Below are 18978 nucleotides of genomic sequence, written 5' to 3'. Positions count from 1 at the left end.
AGACAAATCTAAGGGGAAATCAGTCTTTATCTACTACTCCCTATGCATTCTTTCCCAAAACTGCTCTGGTTCTGAGTGGATGCAGCAATCTGGCTCTCCTTCTCCACTTCTCCCAGGTGTCCTTCCCTCACTTTATGAGAGAGGCACAACTCTTCTCTTATCAGAGATAAAAAAGGCATAAGCCAAGGTACTAGGAAGCGCCCTTTAATCAAAGCAGCAAAACCAGCTCCACCCCAGACCAACCTGTCTCATCCAGAGGTATACTTCCAGAAAGCTTTTACTGTAATAATAATTATCAAAATTTATAACATGTTTCCCAGTTTTATTAACTGTAATCTACTGATATAATGACAATGCAATCCACAGGAAAAATATTTACACCTAAAACCTTGGGGTTACTAGAAATAAACCAAAAATTTATATGTATTTGTTTTGGGGCAGAGAAATAGGATAGGATGATGAATTCTAAAAAGTTTAAGCAAAAAAGGACATGTTAACATAAAATGCTATGGGGTATAAATGCTATGCGTTATCTGTTTCAGAAGAAAGGGAACTACAAAATATAATACTTCTGACTACTAAAGGACTTGTTGTTATATTTCTAAATATGGGACAACGGATATCAAATTGCTCTGGTATTTATTATCCACTGGATACATCTGAGACTGATGTAAGGGTTTTATCTTAAAGTGTCAGTATTTCCCAATAGGCCAGAAATTATATCCTTTGCAACTACTTAAAGCTATGATTAAAAAATCTTACAGATGTTGCTCTAAAAAATGTGAGAGAAGGTATACTGGTTTTCAAAATGTATACCAAAAAACCTTGAAGATCCCTGTCCTAAAAGGAGATCGGCATCCCAGTTTATTTTCAGAAATCTTTAAAATCAAAAAGGGCAAAATATCTGATGGAAGTAACAAACATTTCCTAAAACCACCAAAAAGCAAAGTTGAGTCTGGTAGGACTAGTTAATGAAATAATTCCTAAAAATGAAACTTTGAAAAATATACTAAGTTTTATACCCCATTAAAAAAAAATGAGGGGGGTACCTGGGTGGCTCAGTGGGTTAAGCCTCTACCTTCGGCTCAGGTCATGATCTCAGGGTCCTGAGATCCAGCCCCGCATCGGTCTCTCTGCTCAGCGGGGAGCCTGCTTCCCCCACCTCTCTGCCTGCCTCTCTGCCTACTTGTGATCTCTGTCTGTCAAATAAATAAATAAAAAATCTAAAAAAAAAAAATGAGGGTTATTTCTAGAATCTTTGTGATAATCTAAGAAAAGGACAGTATGGAATATCTGCTTAGTTAAAAGGCATATTGTGTAGATTTGTAAAGTCTTAAGGAGCTAAAAATATAATGTTGGAAAAGATATGTTACTAGGTTATTGTGCCATCTGATGATGCTTTTCAGCTTTAACACAAGTAATACAACCAAAAATGCACTTGGATGAAGACATAATGTATTTACCAAGGATGACATGGCAGAAAAATAATCTACTAGTTCTCCAGGTCCATTTTCTGGTCAGGTTTTCCCTTAAAGGAATAATCTAAAGGCTTTTTGTACTGGGAGTGACAGTTAGCAAGGTCTGGTTGCTGAGCTGCTCCTTCCCTGTTGCAAGGATACCAGCACCCTCTAGTAGACTCGAGGTAAACTTAATCTACAGGTCAGTGACTCTCCAGGGGTCTTGTACTTGTCTTATGCACAAGAGTCAGCCTGCAAGGATGAACCTGAGGAGGGGGCAGCATGAGGACAAGGAACTACCACTTGGAAGCTGTTATGCGCTCACTGCCTTCCTGACAAATAATACAGGGTTCCCTGGGGACCCCTTAAACATTTCACTGACTGTACTTATGGGAATACATCATGAAGACCTGACTATACCGACTATGGTCAGCCTCAGCAATTAGCACAAGGAACAAAGTGGAAAACTCTGTCCCAAACCAGGGTTTTCACAACTATGATGACATTTCTCAGAGTAGAGTACTCGTAATAGAGAGAGAAAAAGAGAAAAAGTAACTTTCTAGCTATCACTGTCAAATCTCAAAAGCAAACTGCTCAAAAATCTGCTTTCTTTTTAGTACCTACACAAATGAATCTCATGGCTCCTTTCTATATGGAATCTTGAAGCTTATAATTTCTTGATGACCCTATCACCTAAGAAGTTACAGCATTTTCTCTAATCCAATACATCAAAGAGAAAATTATTATACCAAACAAGGTGTGAAGTCAACTCATTTTCCCTCATCAAGAATGAAATGTGGATGCCTCTAAGAAAGCAAGCCCTAATTCAAAAGCTTCTGCCTCCACGACTATGGTCATGCAAAGCCAGCTCAAGATTGTCTGACACCCTAATTGTGTCATTGAACCTGTGTAGGAAAAGTTATTGCCATTTATATATCACCAGATATTAATTAAGGTAGAAGTTGATCCCTGATATTCAAATTGCTTCAGATTACTTTTTAGTTAACCTTCACTACAGGTTTAATATGCCATAAATTACTTAATTAAGTCTACCAGAGAGGGACCCATGTAATTTTTAGATTTCTTTTATTGAGAAAAATATCATATATGTAAGGAATATCTGAAGTCTGTACAGTTAGTTATAAAGCAATCTCTCTGCCTGCCCCCCCCCCCACCACTTCCTGGATTAGAAAATAGAACACTGCCTGTATCGAGAAGCATCCAGCACCTGTGTCCCTTCCTCCTAGAACAGGGTTTCTCAACCCCTAAACTACTGACATTTAGGATGAATAATTATTTGTTTGGGGAGGGAGGAGCATAGCTCTGCTGTGTACTATAGGATGTTTGCTGCATTTCTGGTCTCCACTAGACAAAAGTAACATCTCCCCAGCTCTGACAATCAAAAATGTCTCCAGACATTGCCAAATGTCCCATGAGGGGCAAAATAGCCCCACCATCCTAACGGCAACTATTATCCTGACTTTGGTGACAATCACCCTTGATTTGGTTTTAACCATTTACTTTGGGGAGGGGGGTGGGAGAGTAAGAGCCACAGAAAGTACATAAAATATAATGTTCACAAATAACTTATATAATTGCCAACCAAAAAAAAAAAAACAAACAGCAACAGAACCCTAATATCACCCCAGAAGTGTGCCATGGGCCCCTTCTCAATCCCAACCTCCTTCCTCTCACCAAAGGTAATCACTATTGTGAGTTTCACAGTAATCACTTCCTTGTGTTTTAAAATAATTTGACCACCCCAGTGTGGTACTTAAATATTAGATTTTTGCCTGCCGTCTGAACTTCTATGCAAATGGAATCATACTGGATTTTATCTTCGTGTTTCACTTCTTTCAGTCAACATTAAATTAATGAGATCCCTCTACACCACGAAACAACCAATAGCCTATGGGCCAAATCTGACCTGCCACTTGTTTTGCCACTTTTTTTGTAAATAACATTCCATGAGAACACAGCCATGTCCATTTATTTATGTATTGTATATTGTTGATTTCACACTCCAAGAGCCAAGTTGAGTAGTTGTGAGAGAGACCCTATGGTCTACAAAATATTTCCTTCTGGCCCTTTACAGAAAAAGTTTGCTAACTCCTGTTTTGGACTCTTGCATGTAACTATACTTCATTTCTTTGCATTTACAAACATAGCAGTTTACTTATCCATTCTACTGTTTAAAGATATTTGGGTTAATTCAAGTTTGGGGATACCGCAGTTAATAAGTATTCCTTCCTTCTGACTGAAGTGCATCCTTTAATATTTCCTTTATTGAAGGTCTACTAGTGGTAAAGCTTTGTCTGAAAACTTATTTTCTGAAAAATTTGTCTGAAAACTTATCCACTTTCTTGAAAAATGTATTTGCTGAGTGTAAAATTCTAGGTTGACAGTTATACTTCCCTTAATATATTACTCCAATGTCTTTTGGTTTCCACTGTTAAGAACTCTGCTTTCATTTATAATTGTTGTTTCTTTGAAGATAATCAGTCTATTTTCTCTGGCTGCATTAACAATCTTCTGTCTTTTGTGTGCATGCCTCTGTGTGTGTGATGTTTTGCTACAATGTTACACTGTTACATCTGTTATTATGTTTGCAAGTGATGATTTTTTAAATGTAATCTACTTAGATTCATTAAGTTTCTTGAATCTGTGGACTTGTTTTATCACTAATTCTAGACAGTCTTCAGCCCTTATCCCCTTAGATACTGCCTGCTTCCCATTCTCTCTCTTCTTTGTGCCGAACTTCTTTTAGATACCAGACCTTCTCACTTTATCTTCCATCTAAACTTCTGTTTCTTATTTCCCATCTTTTCCTCTTCCATAGCTGCATTCTGGATAACAGTCTTCTAGTCTTTTTTATAGACTTTTTGAACTGTGTCAACTTTGTTATTAGACCCAATAGCACACTTAGTATCCAAGCTTATGTGTGCTAGAAACCAGCCACAGTCATCAATAATACAAACTTAGCAATATGTGATAGGAAAGAAAAAGCTTAGGAAACAAAGAGATTTAGATAAATTTTCAAAGAAAATCCTTACCACCCAAAGCCTTTGCTACTCTCTCTCAATTATTCAGGAACTGAAAAAGTTGGGGGATCAACTTATTTTGGTATTTGTTTCATTTCTTTTGCACTAGATTTTAAGTTTCTTCAGAGAAAGGAATATGTCTTTTTACCTATTTCTATAACCTCAGTCTTCAAACAACACCATCAAGATAGTGAAAAGACAACCCACACAACTGGAGAAAATATTTGCAAATCATATATCTGATAAGGAACTGATACCTGAATATATAAAAAAATTTTACTAAACAACAATAAAAACACATAACCCAATTAAACATTGAACAAAGGGTCTGAATAGCTATTTCTCTAAAGAAGACTTACAAATGGCCAATAAACATACAACAAAATGGCCAACATCTTCAGCTGACTGGAAATGCAAATCAAAAGCACATGTAGATATTACTTTGTAGCTGCTAGCATGGCTATAATCAAAAAGACAGACAATAACAAGTGTCGGCAAAGATGAAGATAAATTAAAATCCTCATACACTGCTGGTGGGAATGTAAAAGGGTGTAGCTGCCTTGGAAAGCAGTGTGGCAGTTACTCAAAAAGTAAAACATGGAGGGGCGCCTGGGTAGCTTCTCAGTTGGTTAAGCATATGCCCTCAGCTCAGGTCATGATCTCAGGGTCCTAGGATCAAGCCCCACATCAGGCTCCCTGAGCAGGGAGCCTGCTTCTCTCTCTCCCCAAGTTTGTACTTAGTCGCTCTCTCTCCCAAACAAATAAACAAATCTTAAAAAGTTAAACATGCAGTAAACAACTCACCCAACAATTCCACTCTACATATATACCCCAGAGAAATGAAAATAAAGGCCACAGTCCACACTAACACTAACAGTGTTCATAGCTGTATTATTTATAACAGACAAAAAAGTGGAAACAACCCAAATGCCCATGAATGGGCATTCAACTAATGAATGGATAAATCATGGTATATTTATAAAATGGAGAATCATTTGGCAAAAAAAAAGGAATAGAGTACTGACACATGCTACAACAAGGATGAACCCTGAAAACATGCTAAGTTAAGGAGATCAGCAAAAAAGACCATATGTTGTGGAATTCCATTTATATGAGATAGCCAGAATAGGCAAATCTTTAGAGACAGAAAGTAAATCAGCAGTTGTCTACGGTGGTTGCAGGGTTCATGGGGATGACTGCCACTAGGTACAGAGTTTCTTTCAGAGGTGATGAAATGTTTTAAAACTGGTTCTGGTGAAAATCCTGTGAATACACTAAAAGTCATTGAATTGTACATTATAAATGGGTAAATTATATGGCATGTGAATTATAGCTCAACAAAGCTGTTAAAACACACACACATACACACACATCAAGTCCTTGCCCCAGTTCCCTCCAGACTCTTAATTGGTTCTTTTGGGTTTTATTTCTTTCATATTTCTAAATAATACCTTTATACTGCTATATCCTACCAATTTCCTGCTGACTTCCAAAAATGGCACTCAGGAACAGGATGTAATTTTCAACTGCCAGGAAATATGAACCTGGCTGAGAAAATGCATAAATGCTAACTGGGGGAATAGTGTTCTAGAGATGGAGAAACTAGTGCAAAATCCTAAGGCAGGAGGATGCTTGATATATTCATAAGCCAGCACAGGAGTCAGTGGCTAAGATGAAATGGGTAAGAAGGGGAGTTGCAAGAGATGAAATCAGAAAGGGAAAAAGGTCCATATAATATAAGGGTGCAAGGCCACTGAAAGGACTTTGGCTTTTATTCTGAATGAAAAGGAGGCAAGAAGGGCAAGGAGGTGCTGGTGGTGGTGGTGGTCTGAGCATGAGCAGCACAGACTTAAAATTTGAAAGAATCAGTCTGTCTGTTATGCTGAAGGAGAAAGAGCAATTGAGGGCAGTAGCTCCCCACCAAGGGCATTTGCTAAGGGGCCATCTGGCAATGTCTGCAGGTACTTCTGGTTGCCATAAATGGGGAGGGGGGCAGCAGAAGGTGCTAGGGGCATTTAGCAGGTAGAGGTCAGGAATGCTGCTATCATTCTAAAATGCACCAGACATGCCTCACAGCACATGCCATGGCTGAGAAAACCAGCTTTAGAGGCTGTTACAATAATCTAAACAAGAAATAATAGTTTCTGAGGCCATACTAGCCACAGCACAGGTGACATGAAGCAGGAAGGGTCTGGATATATTCTGAAGGTAGAACCAACATTTCCTAGTGGACACAGGTACTTGGCTTCAACAGCTCCAAGGAGAGAACTGACATCAACTGAAATGGGGAAGACGGTGGATAAACGGTTTGAGGGGTGGGGAAGCAGTCAGAACTTGACTTTGAGTATGTTAAGTTTGAGATAGTTGATGATACCTCAAATGAAGATACTGAGTTGGGGGTTCATTACAAGTCTGGAGTTTAGGAGAGAGGTTAATACACTTGTGAGAAATCTGGCAATTGTCACCAACATCCCAGACATGTTTGTTGTATCCAGCCATGATGTAATAAAGAATTGGTGTAGCTAAAAGATGAGAGAGGCCCCAGGACCGAACTGCAGGGCACCAGACATGATAAGGCTGGGATAAGAGAATCCCAATAGAGATTAAGGAGGAGTGGCCAGTGAAGTAGGAAGAAAACCAGGAGATGATGGGGTCTGGGAAGCCACAGGAAACAAGTGATACAAGGAGGAGTGAACATCTGTGCCACACGTGAAGTAAGATGAGGATTTAAAAATGCCCACTGGATTTAGGAACATGGAAATCACTGGTGACTTTGGCAAGGCAGTTTCTGTGGAGCAGTAAGGCAAAGTCTAACTAAAGTGGGTTTAGAAGAGACAGGAGGAAGATTCCCTGTCTTCTGCCCATGAAAGGGTCAGTGCTACAGGTCATGCCCTCTACTATGAACAATGGGAAAACAAAAGATATGAAACAATTCATCACACACTGGACAACAGGCAGCACAGGAATGTCATCCTTGACAGACAGGCAACAAAAGATGTGAGCTCTAGGGCTGTCCCAGCTTTCTGTCAAGAGGCAATTACTAGACATGTCATAAGGTGGGGAGGGGAGCTCACCCAGCACGTGGGGGTCTTACTAAAATGAAAACATATGTCCACGCAAAGATGTATACACAAATGTTCATAGGAGTCTTTGGTACAGTAAGCAAAAACTGGAAAACCAAATATCCATCACCAGGTGAATGCATAAACAAATTATGGCACACTCATACAATGGCATACTATCCAGGAATGAAATGAACTACTGATAAATGCAACATGGATAAATCTCAGAATCGTGCTGAGAAAAACAAGCCAGGCAGAAAAGGAAATACAAACCTAATCTCTATGGAGAGATCAGCCGTTGTCTGGGGCCAGAGAATGAAGTGGGAGGGTGGGGTGCGGGGAGGAGCAGGGTGCTGACTGGGAAGGGACCCAAGATAATTCTTTGTAATGATGAAAATTTCTTTATCAAGGTTATTACAATTACAAAGGTATATACATTGGTCAAAACTCATGGAACTGTACTCTCAAAAATGGGTACACTGTATTATATATAAATTATACCTCAATGAAGTTTATTTTAATATTCTAGGCAGACTGCTTCTTCTAGTAATGGTGAAGTGGCTCATTTCAACAATCTCTCTTACCAAGAAAACTACCACAAAATATTGGGTGGGCGGGGGGATGGCTCAAAGACATTACAGTGGAGCAAAGCGGAGAATTACAGTCCCAATTAAGGATAAGGAAATCCAGAGAAGTGAGTCTGATGTTTGGGGCTCCCCCTCCCCCCACCCCTGTCAAGCAGCAACTCTAGAAGAGGCAAAAGGGAAGCAGAGCAACTAAGCAGACCATCTGAGACTTGCTCAAGCATGTTATAAGATTTTAAAAAGAGAGACTAGGAGAACTGAAATCAATTTGTATAGAAAATCAGAGTTTTGTGGCAAAGTGAGAGCAGAAGCATCGGGAAGTGGCAGTAAATGAGGTAAATGGGCTCCAGAAACCGTTTTAAAATTAGTTTTAAACAATTTTTTGAGTAGGACATAACACATGTGGTACAGTCATGAAGGTACAAAAGGACTACAATAAAAGTGAAGCCTTCCTGACCTCTTCTCTTCCCCAGTCACTCAGCTCCCTCCCTAGAGGGTACTACTTACCAGTTTCTTCAGTATTTTTCTGCAGATATTTTATGTATATAAAATACATACAGAATAGATATTTTGGAGCTATTCTATGCATATCAACTTCAGCACCACTGATATTTGGGGCCACATAAATCTTTATCATCAGGGGCCATCCCTGTGCACTATAAGATATTAAACAGCATCGCTGGCCTCTATCTATATTAGATGCCAGAAGCACCCCGCCCCCCATTTTTGTTTTTTGTGACAACCAAAAATGTCTCCAGACATTGCCAAAATCACCCCCAGATGAAAGCCACTGATATATACCCAACCCACACACATGCATTTCCTCTCTATATTTTTCTACAAAGGCATGCCATACATGTGGTTTGTCATCTTCCTTTTTTTTACCTTATGATAACTGGAAATGACCCATCAGTTGTATAAGGATCTCAAATTTTATTTCTATCATACTGCCAACAAGTACAGCTATTTATAATGTTTATTATCTTAAGAGCATTCTATTTTTTTTTTTTTTACCTAGGGAGAAAGCACATTATTGCCTTTGATTTCATTAATGACAACTAGAAATAGCCTAAGTATCAAGCCCAAATCCATCCACCTACAAGTATCACTCCTTCTCGGTGACACTATATCCTAATTACTAAAAATAATCAGAGGAAATATTCTACTTTGGAGTTCTAGCTCTATAAATAACAACAATAATAAAGATTATAGCAGCTAATACTCATTAAGTACCCACCACAGGTTAGGCAGTGTTCAAAGTACTTTAGTTATAGCAATATATTTAATTCTTACAATCACCTTCTGAGGATGGTAGTATTATTTCCCCTTCACCAAGAATGAAGAGACAGAGATGTTCAGTAATTTACTCGAGGTCACACAAGCAGCACTTCAATAAATATTTCCAGAGTTGGAATCACACTATAATTTTACCAATTATCAGCATATCCTGCTAGCTAATTCCTAAGCAGGGATTGTCCCATATAGTTACATATTCTCATGTCTAACTTGGGATCCAGCACACAGCTCAACAAAGTTTGCTGAACTTGGATAATTTTTAATTTTATTCCACAAAGTTCTTCCTTCTTCAATTTAACAAACATCTTTTGACAGTTTACTACAAGCCAAATATTGTGCACAGGGAACAGAAAGAAATTCCTTATAAAAATGTTTGCAGAATACAACTCAACAACAAAAAAACCCAATTCAAAAAAGGGCAAAGGAATTGAAGACATTTTTCCAAAGATACAGAAACAGCTATCAAGTATATGAAAGGATGTTGAACATAACTAGTCACTAGGGAAATGCAAATCAAAAGCATAATGAGGTATCGCCTCACATCCATCAGGATGTCTGCTATCAAAAAACAAAACAAAACAAAACAAAAGCAAACCACATGAAATCAAAACCCCAGAAAATAACAAGTGCTGGCAAGAATATGGAAAAACTGGAAGCCTTGTGCACTACTGCTGTGAATGTTAAAATGGTGTAGCCATTACAGAAAATACTATGGCAGTTCCTCAAAAACTTAAAAATAGAATCTCATTACCATGAGATTCAGCAGTCCCACTTCTAGATACACACCCAAAAGAACTGAAAGCAGGGACTTGAAGAGACATTTATACATTCATGTTCATAGCAGCATTATTCACAATACTTAAGAAGTACAACCTAAGCGTCCACTGAAGGATGAATGATAAACAAAATGTGGTCTATACATACAATGAAACACTACTGAGCCTTAAACATGGATGAACCTTGACAACATTAAGTTAAGGAAAATAATCCAGACATAGAAGGACAGATACTCTGTGATTCCACTTATATGAGGTACAAAGAGTAGTCAAATTGAGAGACCAAAAGTCTCTCAATGGCTTGAGAGAGAGAAGAATAGGGAGTTAGCATTCAATGGGGAAAGAGTTTCAGTTTTATAAGATGAAGGGTTTTATGGATGGGTGGTGTGGTGGTTGCACAACAGTGTAATGTACTTAATGTTACTGATCTGTACACTTAAAAATGGTTAAGATGGTTAATTTTATGTTATGTATATTTTACCACTATTTTTTAAAAATCTGCTTGCAGAAGAGCTAACAGTCTAGATTTCTTCAATGAATATCCAGCACAATTAATTGAAGTTACATCCTTGCCTTCCAAAGAGCTGTGCGACCAAAGCAGTCCCTTAAACTCTAAAATTAGACGAAAGGCCTGTAAGTTTGAGGACTATACCATCCATGCCCTTCCCCTCAACACCATTTTCTTTCTGTTAATTTAATATGGAATGTCCAATATTCAATTGTTTCATTTCCAGTTCCCGGGCCTTGGATATACAATTTCTAGTACTGAGCCATTGTAACAAATTTTACTATATACCTGAGCATTTTGAATTTCTTACATATATTCAAAATACAATAAATTTCACTCGGTAGAATCAATACAAAAAAGGTTTTTCTATTAAGCCTTTGCCGGCTGCTGGTTTGTGGTCCCACTTCGTGTTTATTGCTTTGTATTTTTTTTTCTTGTTTTGTATTTTAAAAACAAGTTTTTGGTTGCTAGAGTGGAGAGGCGTGGGAGGGATGAGGTGGCTGGGTAATGGACATTGGGGAGGGTATGTGCTATGGTGAAAAAATAGATAAATAAACAAAATAAAAAGAAAATAAAACAAACGAAAAACAACAACAACAAAACAAGTTTTTAGTCACACGCAAGGATCCCTGGAAAGATCACTTGACTGTTTAACACTCTAAACTGAATGGATTTATCTTGTCATCCTCAAACTCTTATGGGGTAAAAAATGGTGAAAGCACCATTAAAATGTATACAGAAATGACTATTCATAATAGCTTCAATTAATTTTCAGATATATTATGCTTACAGTAAAAAGAGTTAATAAAAATGTTTTAAATTAAGACATTATGTCTTCTATAGCTCGAATGAATAAAAAAGCAAAGGTTTTTCCTACCTGTTATTTCCTGCCCATGGCAAGTGTTCAGCTCAGCCAGAAGCTGGTTAAAATCATCCTGATGAGCAATCCAGTTATCCTGAAAAATACCCGAAAAATCAATTAAAGGCAAGCCTGCAGTTTACATATACCAGTTGAGATAAAATATATTTTAGAATCAAGGAAATCTGGTTGTTAATGTGAAATTTAGAAGTTTCATCAAAATATTATGTTATAAATTTGAATGAAGAAATAATAGAAATTTGAAATATAATTTAGCTATATTAATATAAAAAACAGACTTTGGAGCATCTGGGTGGCTCAGCTGGTTAAGAATCCAACTCTTGATTTCAGTTCAAGTCATGTATGATCTCAGGGTTGTGAAACTGAGCCCCATAATGGGCTCCCCACTCAGTGGGGAGTATGCTTGAGACTTTCTCTCTCCCTCTCTCTCAAATAAATAAATAAATCAGAAAGGACGAATACCCAACTTTTGTAGCAACATGGACAGGACTGGAAGAGATTATGTTGAGTGAAATAAGTCAAGCAGAGAAAGTCAAGTATCATATGGTTTCACTTATTGGTGGAGCATGACAAATAATATAGAGGACAAGGGTAGATTGAGAGGAGAAGGGAGTTGAGGGAAATTGGAAGGGGAGGTGAACCATGAGAGACTATGGACTCTGAAAAACAACCTGAGGGTTTTGAAGGGGCGGGGTGGGAGGGTGGGGGAACCAGGTGGTGGGTATTAGGGAGGGCACAGATTGCATGGAGCACTGGGTGTGGTGAAAAAACAATGAATACTGTTACGCTGAAAATAAATAAAAAATTAAAAAAAAAAAAAAAACAAACACAAAAAAAAAAAATAAATCTTTTAAAAAATTCAAAATTCAAATATTTTTTTTTTTAAATGGGCTTCTTGGAAGCTTAATTCCTGATTTCAAATGTGGATAACTAATCAACAGCCCACTTATAATCAAATTATCAACAGGCAACCTCTGTGTTAAGTATTAAAATAAAGCAAAATAAAATTTTTATTTTTCTCTCACTATGGGCATCGGTCAAAGGAAAAAAGCAGTGACAGACTTCAGGGCTCTCTTTTTGGCTCATCTGCACTTAAAATATCTTGCCCAATTCTATTTGCTCACATCAAACCCAATTTTACAAAACAACCCTGAGGAAAGGAGTAGAAAGACTCTCAAGTTCCCTGGATCAGTCAGCACCTCGTAAGGTGGTGCTAATACGTTCATGCTAACAAAAACAATTGGACTTTAAAAGAGAATGGGCCTCTCCAAAACAATCTGAACCAATGGGAAGCAAGGCATCAGTGTAAGAATTTGCCTCATACATACTTTTTAAGAATGCTAAAGGTTAAGGCATAATAAATTAGGTTTACTGGGTAAATTCCTAAAAAATTAAGTCTATCCATACATCTATCTCTCAACAATTACCTTCAAAAACCAACCTCATATAAACTCTTTCTTTAGTGGTTTATAATTTTAGCTGTTAGTCCAGAAAATGTTAGCTACTCTAGTCTATCACTCAGCAAGATTACTACTTCTAGCCCGTTACTCAGTATATTGAATAAAAATAATTTGGTTTACCTAAAGTAGTTCTCCTGATTTCCTATCAGATTCTGTTAGCCATAAAAATTTAAGAACAAAGCTTTCAGCTTAGACACGTTCTAAGGTAAACAGTAATACTGAAAATGAAAAGCATGATGGGCCATTAATTTTTAATTATGGTGTTATAATATTTTTAAAGCACTGGTATTTAAGGGGAAATATGAATAAATTCAACTGCTGAATACCAGCAGTCAGAAATCAACAACTGGACATAAAAAGGTCACCACTTTCTTGCCGAAAAAACTTTTAGTTTCTTTCTGAAACCAAACACCACTGCCTTTTTTTTTTTTTTAAAGGATTTTATTTATTTGGCAGAGAGAGGTCACAAGTAGGCAGAGAGGCAGGCAGAGAGAGAGGGGGAAGCAGGTTCCCTGCCGAGCAGAGTGCCCGATGCGGGGCTCGATCCCAGGACCCTGAGATCATGACCTGAGCCAAAGGCAGAGGCTTAACCCACTGAGCCGCCCAGGTGCCCCACCACTGCCTTTTAATAATGTAAGCAAATGTTGGAACAAAGGTAAAGATGAAAATGCCCTTCTGTACTGAAATGAGTACAGAATTATAAATATTCTTAAAAAGGTATATATTTTTTTAAAGTTTAACAATAAAGCTAATTTGGATCTCTTAGACATAAGCAAGTAAAGAATCCCATAAGGACAATAAGGCCAAGGTGAAGGCGCTGATATGATGAAGAGACAGCTTAGTTACAGGCTCTTTAGTTAACCACAGCATGAAGGATACAAACTTGAATAGTTGAACACTGAACAATTTGATTGGATTAAAATGTTTATATTTATATAAAAAAAAAGCAAATCATGCAAGGAAAACCCCCAGTAGATACACTGTTGCTCACTTCATTATTGATTGTAGCTCCAAGTCCCAGGTGGTTATTTTTAACTTGAACTTTAATATGATCTGTGGCTCCTTGCTCCTGAGCCCCTAAACCCTGTGGAGATCAACAGAAGAATGTTAGCATTCTTATCAAGTATCAAGACAAATCGCATCTTTCCTCCTTTATCACCCATTCAATTAATAAATATCCAGGAGTGAGGCAATATCCTTACCCTCAAAAAGGACATAGTCTAATGGATTCTTACAATGTATGTCTATAATACCAATACATTCACAAAAATGAATACTACTCCTTCAAACTGACACCCACTCTACCACTACAAAGAATAGGCCTTTTCATGATGCTCAAAATCAGAGTACTAACACTAAACCAAAGGAAACCCATTAGAGATATTGCAAATCTATGGTTCTCTCCATTAAATAATTTTATAAAACAACACTGAGAAAGTAGGAAGAGGAGACACCAAGTCCTCTGCATTAATTAACACTCATGTAAGGTCCCAGAGAAGTTGGCATACTAAGAAACTAAAAGATAACCAGCGTGGCTTCAAGTAAGTGGATTAAGAGAAAGTAAGATGATAAAAGGAGATAAACCTCACAGGACCTTGGGAATTATGGTAGGAATTTGGATTTAATTTTTTAAAACAATGGGAAACCACTGAACTTCTATGCAAGGGAATGCCACGATCTAATTTCTGTACTTTAGAAGGTATTGTGGCTGTTGTTTGGCAAATGGCCCAGAGGTAGAAAAGAGGGAGGGGAGGGTAGCAGCTATGAGACTGCAGCAGTGATCAGGGCAAGAGATGACCACGGTCTGTGGCTCAGGACAGAGTCCTTGGGGGAGAAGAGTAATGACTGGGGAGGTGAGAAATGAGAGAGGTAGAGGAACTAAGCATGCCCATTTGCAAAAATGGGGAAGATCTGAGAAGGAAATGACTAGGGCGAGCAGGGCAGCGGGGGGGCGGGGGGGTGGGATGGATGGATCAAGAATTTTATTTTAAAAAGATAAACTTGAGACACTCAAGTGGAAATGTCAAGCAGGCTGGTAAATTTACAAATGTGAAGCTCAGGGGACATTTCTGGACCAGATGTAGAAAAGCACTCAGAATTTAGACAACTCCCAAGCATGATCCAGAATGAAAGAGCTCACCTGAGCAGAGTACAGAAAAAGCCTGGGGCTGAACCTTGAGGAGCTCCAAAGCTCCAAGGCCTGGAAGAGGAAGAGCCAGCAACACATTTAGTAGTGGCCAGTGAGGGAGAAGGAAAAAAGAGAGAGGAGGGTAGTATGTGGAAGCCAAAACAAAAGTATTTCAAGAATAGTCAATTATGCCCAATGCTCCTAAGGGACTAAGTAATGTGAGAACAAAAAAGGATCCACTGGATTTATCAACAAGGTCATTAAAGACCTCCACAAGAACCATTTAAACACAAAGATATCAGTAGAAATCCTATTACAGTTGGGAATAAATGGAGTGTAAGGAAAATGAAAAAACGTGTATTCTAAGCTATAAAGGGAAATAAAGTATTACTCTCAGCAATATAAAATCCTGATGGATTTAAGTATGATTCTAAGTGCAGCTAATTAAAAGGTGCAATTTCTGAAAGATGCCAATCATGGCAGTTTAAGCGATAAAGAGAACTGACATCTGTGTTCAATTCTAACTGTATCATTACAATTTAGTTATTTCTCCAAAATCAGTTATTGATCTAAAACATAAATTTCTCCCAGACTTCAAAGAAAGAAGCATCCTCCTGATTAGCCTTTTTGCATGGCTCCAATTTGTTTTGTTCTTTTCCACTGTACCTTTCCTTTAGACCACCCCATCTTCTCTAGCATCCTCTGGCCAAACTTGGAATCATCATTGCTCCACGCAGTGTTTCTTGGATCCACAGACCACTTCTGCTTCCGCCGACCTGGAAGTGGCAAAGTATCTCATCAGTTTACCTTTCACACCTGGAAAATACTACACAAATACACACAAAACCTATTACATACACACATGCTTGCAAAAACTGTGACAAATGATATGTTTTATTAGATACAGATATCGGATTCAGCAGCAGATGAAATATCAGATTAGACCACTTACCCTAGTTTTCCCAATAACTGTATATTCTCAATATACAAAATGGCCTAAGAATAACAATGTTCCCTCCGTATATGACAAATAGAAATACATGATATGCCATCACCTGGCCTTCCAGACTCAGATAAAAGCAGCAGCTGAAAGCACCTGTCTTCATGGGCATTGCCACCAGGAGCAGCCACCACTCCAGCTTTCCTTGCTGTACAGCACGGACCAAATGCTATCCATGCATTATACTCCATTTGCACAGTAACCCAGTGAGGATGGGTATTCTGATCTCCATTTTTCAGATGAGGAAATCTGAGGCTTAGAGAAAGAAATGTGCCTAATGCCCCCAAGCAAAACTCAGAGCTTCTATACAAATCAAGGTTCAACTGACGTCAAAGCTTATACTCTTAATCCACAGTCATGATGATCTTGGGGAGGTCAACAGTACCCTTCACACACGTGATTTACAGATACACTTAGATCCTATACTATATATAATACTGTATACAATATATCGTATATACTACATGATACTATAGATCCTTTGTCATTCAAATACCCTAAAGCCACATGACCCCTTCTCTGAACTTCCAGTATAAGTTATCTGCTTTTCTGGCATTTAACTTACATTCTTCTGTATTGCAGCCATTTACATCCATCTCTGATGTTTTCTATTAGACCATCATCTCCTTATGGCTCATATTTGTGTATTATTCTTTTTTATGTTTCATTGCAAGAAGTAGAAAACACTGTGCCCACAGCAAGGGCTCAGTAAACATGTGAATGAATGTATGAGTGCATTTGAAGAAAGAAAGGAAAAAAGGAGAAATGAGGAAAGGAAGAAAGGAAGGAAGGAATACAATTAAGGGAACTGCTCTGAATCTCTTCATATTAAGAATTTTTTAATGCACATCAGTAACAGTGTTAGGAACTCAAATTTATCACTGTAGGTTTTTTTTAAAGATTTTATTTATTTATTTGAGAGAGCGAGAGAGAGCGTACTCATGTGCGCACACAAGAGAGGGCAGGGGCAGCATTCTGGGATAATGACCTGAGCCAAAGGCAGATGCTTAATCGCCCCACCACTGAAGTTTTAAGGAAAATTACTGCAGAGATAGAGAACCTCAAAAGTTCACAAAACAAGAACATGAACCCCCAAAGTAAATTGTGGCCAAGTGAGAAATTTGCAGGTCAAGTGTCATTATTATTCACCTATGGCAGCAACCAAAGTACAGTATCTCACTATCAACAAGAGCCTGTAACTTAGTCCATCTTTTTGTTCCTTCCTTCCTTCCTCCCTCACTCCATCCCCTCTTTCTCTAAGAATGGCAGACTGCCATGTGCAGCAACCCCATTTAGATGAGTTTGGAGTCAGAAGCTTGACTACCCTACATCCTCCTACAATGGACCTTGAGAGCTTGTTCAGAGGTTCCAAACAATTGCCTCTGCTAATAAACAACATGCCAGATAATGAGCTTCGTTAACCAGTGTTCTGTGAGGCTGCTTACTGGTGTGTGCATCAGAACTCATGTCTCTATTCAGTGCTTGCCAGGGGGTTCAGAATGGGGCTTATATGAAGGGGGCATTTTTGAGAATGAACAAGGCCACTCTCTGCCGTAAGAACTACAACAATTTATGTTACATATGTGTATACAGCAGACTAGAGGCCTTATACGAAAGATCCCCAAGGTCAGTTTCTTTTCCTTGCAGAAATGTCAGGTATCCTCAAACAATGGAGTAGGACAGGGTTTCCCCGATGAGGATGTTAAAGGGGGGAGATCCCATTAAAATAAAAAAGGGCAACAATGGGTGAAACAAAATTTAACAGTGTTCCATATTACAGACTTTCCCAGAATGTTTAATATGCAGATGTATAGCTCCTCCCAGGGCAAAGCAGACATGCCATGTTTTCCAAATTTATTTGATCAGAACCTTACTTCCCTGAAACACTCTCTGGCTCTAGTGCTGTAGAAGTTTCAGGTTTGGTAAGGAAAAGACTGTCACTGGTCTGTTCAGATTGGATCAAGGTTTACATGGGCTTGGTTATTCTTATTACACAGTTACTCTGTGCTTAGAAGTCAGCTTTGCTAACCCTGTGTGCAAAACAGAACATAGCAGGCCTCACTGCTATCCTTTGAAAGGCTTGCTTACAAAGTTGGCATCTTGGCTGGGAACTTGGGTTTCAGGAGGGTTCCTGGCATTCTCAGAATTGATGAAGGATTCACTATGCCTGTTTATACAAACAATATGGCTTATACTAAATACCTGGTTTTCCTTCTGGGAGTCTGGAATTCGGCGCATGCCAAGCAGAGCCTGCCTACATGACCAGCCCCCAGTAAACATGACACCAGTCCCTAACTTCCCTAGTTTGCAACACTATACAAGTGCTGTCACAACTCGTACTGGGGCAGTTAAGCATGTCCTATGTAACAACACTGAAAGGGAACTCTGGAAGCTTGTGTCTGGTTTCCCTTGGACTTAGCTCCAGATATCTTTTCCATTTGCTGATTTCATTCTGTATCCTTTAGCTGTAATAAATCTTAGCCATGGCTGAGTAAACTTTCTGCTGAGTCCTGTATTTTGAATTCGAGCAAATCACTAAATCTGCGATGGTCTTGGGGATGCCTGACACTATGTGGAACAGTAGTGTAAGAGTAGAATACCCCGAATCTGCAGAATCACTACTTGGGATGATGTGTTTAACTATCCTCTATCAGGGACTCCTCCTATTTAAAGATCTAACTGTAGATGGTTCCATCAGGATACTTTTGCAGCAGCCCCAATAAACAACCCTCCATACAACAGCTGTAACAGACTTCACTTTTCAATCACTCCATGCCTAATACCAC

The 18978-nt window shown here is 38.5% G+C and overlaps 1 protein-coding gene across 8 annotated transcripts in view; it reads right to left on the bottom strand.

Moving 5' to 3' along the window:
* Positions 1-18978, bottom strand: part of PINX1 (PIN2 (TERF1) interacting telomerase inhibitor 1) — an 89257-nt gene that overhangs the window by 67676 nt on the left and 2603 nt on the right. For 5 of the 8 annotated variants that reach the window (XM_080796466.1, XM_080796467.1, XM_080796462.1 and 2 more), the window contains 3 exons: positions 15859-15968; positions 14056-14148; positions 11602-11680 (listed from right to left, as the gene is read on the bottom strand). In XM_080796466.1, the coding sequence (XP_080652592.1) occupies positions 11602-11680; positions 14056-14148; positions 15859-15891 (205 nt within the window). In that variant the 5' untranslated portion in view covers positions 15892-15968. Of the gene's footprint in view, positions 1-11601; positions 11681-14055; positions 14149-15204; positions 15265-15858; positions 15969-18978 lie in introns of all 8 variants that reach the window. The other 3 variants (XM_080796464.1, XM_080796461.1, XM_080796463.1) reach the window with 1 other exon arrangement.

The sequence above is a fragment of the Martes martes genome, assembly GCF_963455335.1.
Source record: "Martes martes genome assembly, chromosome: 2".
Lineage (NCBI taxonomy): Eukaryota > Metazoa > Chordata > Mammalia > Carnivora > Mustelidae > Martes > Martes martes.
The sequence above is the reverse complement of the archived record's forward strand: the minus strand, read 5'-3'. Positions and strand labels throughout refer to the sequence as shown.